Below are 9,459 nucleotides of genomic sequence, written 5' to 3' on the forward strand. Positions count from 1 at the left end.
TGTGAGGCAGACACTCTAATCAGTTTTCCTACCGTGCTGCCTATTTCGGGTATTTTTGTTTTTAATTGCTGTGAAATGTCAAAGCTATGTAAGGTTGACAAGGAAGACATGCAGAGCTTTCTGGTTTCTTGAGGAGCAAAATCTGAATGTCTGATTTCCGGAATGTTCTCCCTAATTAGACCCACTGAATGTTTATAGACACTGAAGAACACGGAAGTGTGCGGGACATCGCGTCCTTCCCTTGGGACAAACAAAAGAGAAGGCCAAACTGAAATGCGCTTGTGACTTTGCAGGCATCCTGAACTCCGCGCCGCTCCTGTTGCCCGGACGTCACATGTTGAATGCCGGCCTCATGGCGGCGTCGATGGGAGGCATGGTGCCCTTCATGCTCAGCTCCAGTTACGGGACCGGGATGGGTTGCCTCCTCGGTGTGTCTGGGCTCTCCACTGTAATGGTGAGTTTCCACTACTTACTGCACTTGCACTCCAAAAAAAAAGAGGACATGTTTTTTTTAAAATGTGAATGCACCAAATACACAAGCAATTACAGACTGTCAGGCTACGTAATGCTGCAATTTGTGACATCATTAACATTGATTGGGATACAATAATTTATGCTAAGTACCAGAACTGTACTTGAATGTAAATGTAACACCTTTTTAGTGTAACAACCTGTCATTCATGACATTTTAAAATCAAACTGTTCGCACAATTAAAAATTGCCTGTGACACAAGGTATTTCAGTTATGTGCAGCCTCTGTATGAACACCAGGGGGCACTTTTCAGAGCATAATTTGCAGTCAGCTACCCAGCTAACAAAAGTTATCATCTATGGTTACATTTAAGCAATGTTCCCTCTAAGCTGCGCATTTGCGCAGTTGTCGCACACTCTCAGCGCAGAGGAAAACAGATCCAGCGCAGTTGAGCTGCAGCCTGAGTTTTTGATTTTATTTTACTTTTTTTTTTTTTTTTTTAGCACGGCAGCACACTGCCTCTCACGAAAAGCTGCTGTTCGGCAACACTGGGCCACACACTCTACTTCCTATTTTACCTGATACCGCCCCCCCTCCATTTTAAAGGGGTACACTCATAATTACAAACACCGGGATGTATGAATAATAGAAGAAAAAGTGGTGAAACTGGATGAGATTTTCTCTTTTTTTGTGTGAGAAAGGTCTGGTAAAGTAGAAAGTACAGGATGAGATGGTATATAACGTTAAAATCATTGTGGGTTAAAAAAAAAACAAAACAAAGTTGGAAGCGACAAATTTATAGTTAATAGTTGGCTAGGTGTCTATTTGTATTCTAATGATTTTTTTTTTGTTTGTTGACATTTTCAGTATAAGTTAGCAAAAAGACAAAATTGTTATTAAAAATGTTGTGATGGGAATGTAATCTCAACCTTTTAATGAGCCATGTAACTCCAATGGATGACACTGATTGACCACAGTGCGTACGCCTGATTTTGCTCACAGTGGTCAAAGGGGGCGCTCACGGGCTTTGTGTGTTTGCGCAGACGTTAAAAATTCGAGGGAACATTGCCTTTAAGTATCTCTTTCTATATCTTCATGTCACAGGATGGTCAGGGTCAAACTGGGCAAAGTGTATTCAGTCACGTGGTATTGGAGCATTTTTTTTCAATGCAAGTACAGTATGAATACCGATATCACTGCTGATAAACATCTTTTAGCCGTACTATAAACAACAAATGTTCAGTATCTTTATCCATTTAAATACAGTGCATTTCCAGTAATGTGTCATCTTTTTTTAAAAGTATGTGGTAGGCCGCGTAGTGGTTATGGTATCACGCGATTAGCACGTCTGCCCTACAGTCAAAGTTTCTGGGTTCGATTCTCCTGTGACTCTTCTCTGTGGAGTTTGCATCTTCAGGCGTCGTTTATGCGCTGTGTAGTCATTCCAGACACATTCATGTTGGTTTAATTATGTCGTATTGCTCTTTTAGTAAAGTTGTCTCCCTTCGAGAAAAATAATCAAAGAGAGCCAGCGAGACAGCTGAGGAAGGCCAGTGGCGAGATGGAGTGCCACAAATTATGAACACATAATTCCGCAAGAGGAAGAATGTGTGTGCGCTCGGGGTGGAGACAATAATCATTTCTGTTGATGATGAAGATGAACTGCATATTTGCTGTGTTTGTGGTACTACATTTAAAAGGATACATTTACCCTCTGAATCTTGTGTTGCTAACTTAAATTTACATCAAAATAAAAGGCGCATCTCTGAGCTAATCAGCAAAGAGGTACTGTGGATTATCAACTAGTTCGGGGAAAAAAAAACGGTTTAAAATTTTATTCATATGCTGTATACATGAAACAGTTTTAGGAATCGAGCCCTGGTATGAATAGCAAAATTTGTCAGCCCTCTCAAAAAAAGTTATAGAATGTTACAAGGTTTTGACAAAGCACTACTTTTGTCATAATGAAGCTCCTCAACTCACTTCAACATAGTTGTACTTTTTTAAACAGATGAAGCTCCTAAACTCATTTCAACATAGTTCTTTGGGACCAAGATGCCACAATATGGTAGCAAAGTGCAACTTTTTAAATAAATGAAGCTCAACTCACTTCAACATAGTTCCTTGGCACCAAAATGTCACAAAACAGTAGCACTCACTTCTTAGTAACTTGATAGCAAAATACCACACGATGTGGCAAAGTACTGCTGTGTAAATAAAGCTCCTCAACCCGCTGTTGTTCCTTAACACAGAGATGGCACTAGATGGCAGCAAAGCACAACGTTTGTCAACACAACCTCCTCAACTCACTTCAATGCAGTTCCTTGCCACCAAGATATCACAAGATGTCACCAAAGCTGTACTTTTGTAAAGAAATATGGTTTCTTGCTTTGGCCGAAGCACGAAAAAATGGAAATACAGTATGAGGGGGTTCACTGGACAATAGTTTAATAACAAAACATTTTGAAAAAGTTCCCAAACTAATAAAAAACATGTAGTTTCCAAATTTGATGGTCTTTTAATGAAGTCCTCAAATACGTGTTCAGGACTTAAATGTCCCACACAGTAAAATGTACCGTGTAGCATTCAACTTGATCGTTAATAGAGTTGATTTCCTCAATTCTTCATCAAGTGGTGAAGATGTACACCCCAGTTTGATATCATCGCAATCATTCGTGTCGTGCTCGATCCCGGTAGGGCGTCACGCTGACGGCAGCCATCGGAGGTGCAGACATGCCGGTGGTCATCACCGTACTCAACAGCTACTCGGGCTGGGCGCTGTGCGCCGAAGGCTTCCTGCTGGATAACAACCTCATGACCATCGTGGGCGCCTTGATCGGCTCCTCTGGAGCCATCCTCTCTTACATCATGTGTGTGGTGAGTCCATATACGGCAAAAAACAACAAAAAAAGAAAACATCGCACTGTAGTGAAGTAGAAATACAGACGCTTATGTAACAATAACAACAACACCCCCGCCCCCACACACGCAGGCGATGAACCGCTCCCTGCCCAACGTGATCCTGGGCGGCTACGGCACCACCTCCACAGCGGGCGGCAAACCCATGGAGATTGTCGGCACCCACACGGAGGTCAACGTGGACCAGACCATCGACGTCATCAAGGAAGCCAACAGCATCATCATCACGCCAGGTACAAGGCTCCCGTGCAGACATCGTTGATAAAAGCCATCTTATAAGTTTGTATTTTGATTCAAACTCACAACGTGAGTTTCTTTAATTAATTATACAATATGTATAATAATATGCATCCCAGAAATAATTGGACAGGTTGATCTGATACTAAAAGTAATGAAAATAGGAGGCACAAGGATTTTTCAGTTCATCTTCTTGGCCAGTGATTCTCAAACTTTACACAAAGTACATACCATCAAAACATACTATTGCAAGTCACCGGACCATGATTCATCCATCCATCCATTTTCTTTGCCGCCTATCCGCACGAGGATCGCGGGGAGTGCCGGAGCCTATCCCAGCTTTCAACGGGCAGGAGGCGGCGGACACCCTGAACTGGTTGCCAGCCAATCGCAGGGCACATGGAGACAAACAGCCGCACGCACAATCACACCTACGGGCAATTTAGAGTGTCCAATTAATGTTGCATGTTTTTGGGGTGTGTGAGGAAACCGGAGTGCCCGGAGGAAACCCACTCGGGCACGGGGATAACATGCGAACTCCACACAGGCGGGGGCGGGGTCGAACCCGGGTCCTCTGAACTGTGAGGCCAACGCTTGACCAGCTGCTCCATCGCGTAATGTGCCTAGAGTATATTTTTAAAAATTATTTTCTACAGAATCGAATGCAGATGTGTTGAACTTAATTTTAAGAAAACTTGACCCCACACTAACTTTGAATCACTGAAGATTTAATCCACACACCACAAGATACTTGCAAATTGCTGTTGTGGGTGATTGATCTTTTGTGCTGCTTCCAATGGTCTACGCACATACAGCCAAAAAAATGTATCCATATATTTATGTTAAGCAGTTGATCACATAATTTGTTGAAATGAAAGCACTCCAGTGCTTCCAATAAATCTGATCCTTCGATTACTGTGATTTGACGGGCGTGTACGCGCGGCATCCCACTCGCAAATCTGCACCGTCGAACACGAAGAATCACGTGTGTAAAATTTGTTACGAGTAGAAATACATAGATATTGAAAGACGTTGCTTATTTTGTGTATCCTTGACCAATGTTCCCTCCAAGAAGCACCACTGCGCAATTGCGTACTCTCAGCGCACACGAAAACCGATCCAGCGCAGTAAACCACAGCCTGACGTCTTTTTTTTTTTTTTAAATTTAATAGAGACACAGAAGCACACGGTCTCGAACTATCTGCTGCTCAGCCTACTTCTATTTCCTGGTTTACCTGAGACCGCTCCCCTCCGCTCTTAAAGGCGTACGCTCATAATTACAAACAGAACACACACCCGTAACTTTATATCTGCAGGCATGACTGACCACACCCGTACATTTTTCAAATGTGAGTGACTGCGATCATGCCAGTATCCATTCTTAAAATGTACATCAGCAGACGCTACTGTAGCATCTCTGCGGCGACCCCAACTAACTCAAAATCAAAGTCATACCTATTGACGTTTTCAACAGTTGACCGGTTGTCATCTCCCCTGGAATATTTTGAGATCTTACATGATATCCCCACAGCTTTCATCATCTTGGAGATACCCCAGTCAAGTACAATCGGTTCCGCCAAGGTCGCTCACGACATCCATATTTCTTGCCCGCTGCACCGACCGCAAAGAATAACTCGGGCTACACATGGCTGCTATTTGCGCCGGTGGTTTTTACAATTTAACCACGGACAGATGTGCGGTCCGACATCAGGCTTTGATTAAGCAAAAGACTGTAACGTCAAACCGATGTCCTACATACTGATGGAGTCTAAACGGGCAATTGAGTGGTAGTATTTCAATATTACCTGAATATAAGTCACAGTCAAGATAATTGTTTTTTTTTCCAGCTACTTTAGCGTCATGTGTGCCTTTTGTGTGTGTTCAGGTTGGGGATTGTGTGCAGCTAAAGCCCAGTACCCCATTGCAGACATGGTGAAGATGCTAAAGGAACAAGGCAAGACTGTCAGGTAACAGATGACAGTTGCTTGAGCGTTCGCTTGTACAGTGAAGAAAATAAGTATTTGAACACCCTGCTATATTGCAAGTCCTCCCGCTTAGAAATCATGGAGGGGTTTGAAATGTTCATCGTAGGTGCAGGTCCGCTGTGAGAGAGATAATCTAAAAAGAAAAATCCAGAAATCACAATGTATAATTTTTTTTTTAATGATTTTTTGTGTGATACAGCTGCAAATAAGTATTTGAACACATGAGAAAAACAATGTTAATGTTTGGTACAGTAGCCTTTGTTTGCAATTACAGATGTCAAACGTTTCCTGTAGTTGTTCACCAGGTTTGCACACACTGCAGGAGGGATTTTGGCCCAACTCCTCCTCTCAGATCTTCTCTAGATCAGACAGGTTTCTGGGCTGTCGCTGAGAAACACGGAGTTTCAGCTCCCTCCAAAGATTTTCTATTGGGTTTAGGTCTGGAGACTGGCTAGGCCACACCAGAACCTTGATGTGGTTCTTACGGAGCCACTCCTTGGTTTTCCTGGCTGTGTGCTTCGTGTCATTGTCACGTTGAAAGACCCAGCCACAACCCATCTTCAGGGAAAGAGGTTGTTCCTCAAAATCTCACAGTATATGGCCACGGTCATCCTCTCCTTTGTACAGTGCAGTCGTCCGATCCCATGTGCAGAAAAACACCCCCAAAGCATAATACTACCACCCCCATGCTTCACAGGAGGGATGGTGTTCTTGGGATGGAACTCATCATTCACAGGTGCATCTGATTCAGGATAATACATGGAGAGGAGGTGGACTTTTAAAGGCGGACTAACGGGTCTTTGAGGGTCAGAATCCTGGCTGATGGACAGGTGTTCAAATACTTATTTGCAGCTGTATCACACAAATAAATCGTTAAAAAAATCATACATTGTTATTTCTGGATTTTTCTTGTTAGATTATGTGTCTCACAGTGGACAGGCACCTACAATTTCACACCCCTCCATGATTTGCAATATAGCAGGGGTGTTCAAATACTTATTTTCTTCACTGTAACTGACAAACTAAATGATACGCTGAAATGGGGGGTGGGGGGGGGGAATAAAAACATGTTTTTCTTCAGGTTTGGTATCCATCCAGTGGCTGGGCGGATGCCAGGCCAGCTGAACGTGCTCTTGGCTGAGGCCGGTGTGCCGTATGATGTGGTCTTGGAGATGGATGAGATCAATGAAGACTTTCCCGGTAAACTTATTTTTTTCCCGGGAATTCCACAGGGGAACGCTAGCGATCATTTGCGCAGTGAGGTGTTGGCTAAAATTACAGAAATTACACCCCGTCCACTTTTCATCCTTCCATCTTTTTACTTTGATCTCCTTTTTTGTCGTGACACGCAGTAATCAGGCGTACGCTTGGAGACACATGGTTGCGTTTACGACGGCGCTAAGCGGTGCCGGGGAATTGATTACCGTCGCTTTTCAAAGGATGTTTTGCTATTGTCTCGCGTGGTCACGTGTAAATCTCCGCGGCCCGCAGAGACGGACCTGACGCTGGTGATCGGTGCCAACGACACTGTGAATTCTGCCGCTCAAGAAGACCCCAACTCTATAATTGCTGGCATGCCTGTCCTGGAGGTGTGGAAGTCCAAACAGGTGAGTCCAGGTTTACATTTGAATCATATACAGTACATAACACAATTTGCGAGTTACTGATTCCCCACCGCCCCTTAAAAAATGTCAATAGATGCCACACGATGCCAGCAAAACTCCTCAATTCACTTCAATATGCAGTGGTGCCTCACAAGGCAGGTTTTTTGAGAGCCATTGTTCATGTAGTTCAGAGGTGCTCAATACGTCGACCAGTCGATCGCAAGGCAGTCGTGGTCGATCGTGGGACGGCATGCCAAAAACAAAAGCATTAGCCCATGTTCCCTCTAAATTGCCCGCATGCGCAATTGTGCACCACTGATGCAGTGTCTTGGCAGATGTTCGGCGTTGCGCGCGGAAAAAAAAATCCAATGCAAATTGAAATTATAGCATCCAGCTATTCAGTTTGTGGCATTTTGCAATGTGATTCAATGAGTGAGGGAAGACCGGTTGCTACATCCGTTGGCACAATTCACATACGTACTGTAAAAAATGAAAATAAGAAGCCCCTGGTTTCTTTTAGGCAGCACATGGAACTTTCTTTTACAACAACTGCCACACTCTCTTTTTACCTCACACCCGCAGCCCCGCTCTTAGATATACCCCCATAATTACAAATGTTACAGTACTTACACAGCCCATCAATGTGTTTTGCAGTGACAGCGTCCACCATCGCAACATAGTCTGGGCAACGTAGAGCAAAGACGAGCTAGACATGCTGCTTGTGTTTACTTTCGATATTAATGGAGAAAGTTGAAAAAGAAATGCTTTTGTTTTAAAATGCAATGACTGTCGGGAGTATGAGAATAATCAAAGAAAAAGCGGTTAAACTGGACGATATTTTCTCTTTTACAAGTGGGAAAGGTCTGGTCAGAAGCCAAAGTAGAAAGTGCAGGATGAGATTTTATGGAATTTTAAAATTCCACCATGGCACAGCCTGATCCAGGATGAAAGCACAGACAATACACTGCACAAAAAGATAATCCCTCAGAGGGCCATTATGAGTGGAACAAAAATATTCATTCATCTCATCATATTTACATCGTCAATTTATGAACTAGTTTTTGGAATCAGAAATCAAGGGTAATGTGTTTTTCCAAACTATTCACGTTTGGTAACACAAAAATGCTCGTCATATTTCAACTTTATCATTTATGATATGTGACAATTTGACATTTTGGTACAGATTTTTTCAAGAATCATGGAAATTTACACTAGATTTGGCTTTGCGGGCTACATAAAATCATGTGGCGGCCCACATCTGGACCCCTGTGCCTTGAGTTTGACACCCGTGATGTACAGTGTACCGATATGTCTGAATAATACTGCACTCAACTGGCCGTGGGTCACAACACAGGAAATACACAATTTCAGCCGAAATACCCTTTTTGCATCGTATGTCATTACAATAAGTTATTTATTAAGTACTGTCTTAGTGATTTTCTTCCTATTCAACCTTTTTTTGACAGCTAGAACACATTACTCTTATTTATTTCAGTGAGGAAATATGATTTGAATTACAGACACCTCTAAGGCACCGGTGTATTCATTTTGACTATACAGCATATGAGACAAGTCCATTTTTTTTCCTCTAGGTGATCGTGATGAAGCGGACCTTGGGCGTGGGCTACGCCGCAGTGGACAACCCCATTTTCTACAAGGCCAACACGTCCATGTTGCTGGGAGACGCCAAGAAGACGTGCGACAGCCTCCAAGCCAAGATTAGGGAGGCCTTCTACTAGGCCCTCACCACCAGCCGACTACACGTAGTCCCGTACGGGTACAAAATAAATATTTTTGTTATCCGACCCCAGCAAATTGGCTCTTAAGATATTTAGGTCTGTATCAAATTAAATGGATGACCTTAAAATGTACAATAGTAGATGAGATTTAACGAATGGTACCGTTATGTACTGGTTTGTAAATAAATATATTTAAATGTATTTGAGACTCCCGTGTCAGGTTTACGCAAGCTAAAACATTTAAAATTGATCTTCAAGGAAGGAAGATGAGGAAGTTTTGCTCGCGAGGAGAACGTAAGGGATGCGTACCGTTACACTCTCCTTCCCGTTCTACCCACATCCCCGCCAACCCTCTCTTTTATTTCCTTAGGACGGTTTGCGACGTAACACAGCCAACGTGAGTCTTGCCGCGTCTTCTATTGACGATTGTAGAACGCAGATTGTTCCTCTCGCACCTTGGTGACGTCTTCTCTTCTACGGACGCTGCTTGGCAAGTAATGTGC

The 9,459-nt window shown here is 43.1% G+C and overlaps 1 protein-coding gene across 4 annotated transcripts in view; it reads left to right on the forward strand.

The window, feature by feature from the left end:
- Positions 1–9,103, forward strand: part of LOC133497715 (NAD(P) transhydrogenase, mitochondrial-like) — a 31,013-nt gene extending 21,910 nt beyond the window's left edge. For all 4 annotated transcript variants that reach the window (XM_061813829.1, XM_061813828.1, XM_061813830.1 and 1 more), the window contains 7 exons: positions 294–454; positions 3,170–3,349; positions 3,465–3,624; positions 5,514–5,595; positions 6,695–6,813; positions 7,105–7,220; positions 8,810–9,103. In XM_061813829.1, the coding sequence (XP_061669813.1) occupies positions 294–454; positions 3,170–3,349; positions 3,465–3,624; positions 5,514–5,595; positions 6,695–6,813; positions 7,105–7,220; positions 8,810–8,956 (965 nt within the window). In that variant the 3' untranslated portion in view covers positions 8,957–9,103. The remainder of the gene's footprint in view (positions 1–293; positions 455–3,169; positions 3,350–3,464; positions 3,625–5,513; positions 5,596–6,694; positions 6,814–7,104; positions 7,221–8,809) is intronic.
- The last annotated feature ends 356 nt before the right edge of the window (positions 9,104–9,459 follow it).

The sequence above is a fragment of the Syngnathoides biaculeatus genome, chromosome 3 (genome assembly GCF_019802595.1).
Source record: "Syngnathoides biaculeatus isolate LvHL_M chromosome 3, ASM1980259v1, whole genome shotgun sequence".
NCBI lineage: Eukaryota > Metazoa > Chordata > Actinopteri > Syngnathiformes > Syngnathidae > Syngnathoides > Syngnathoides biaculeatus.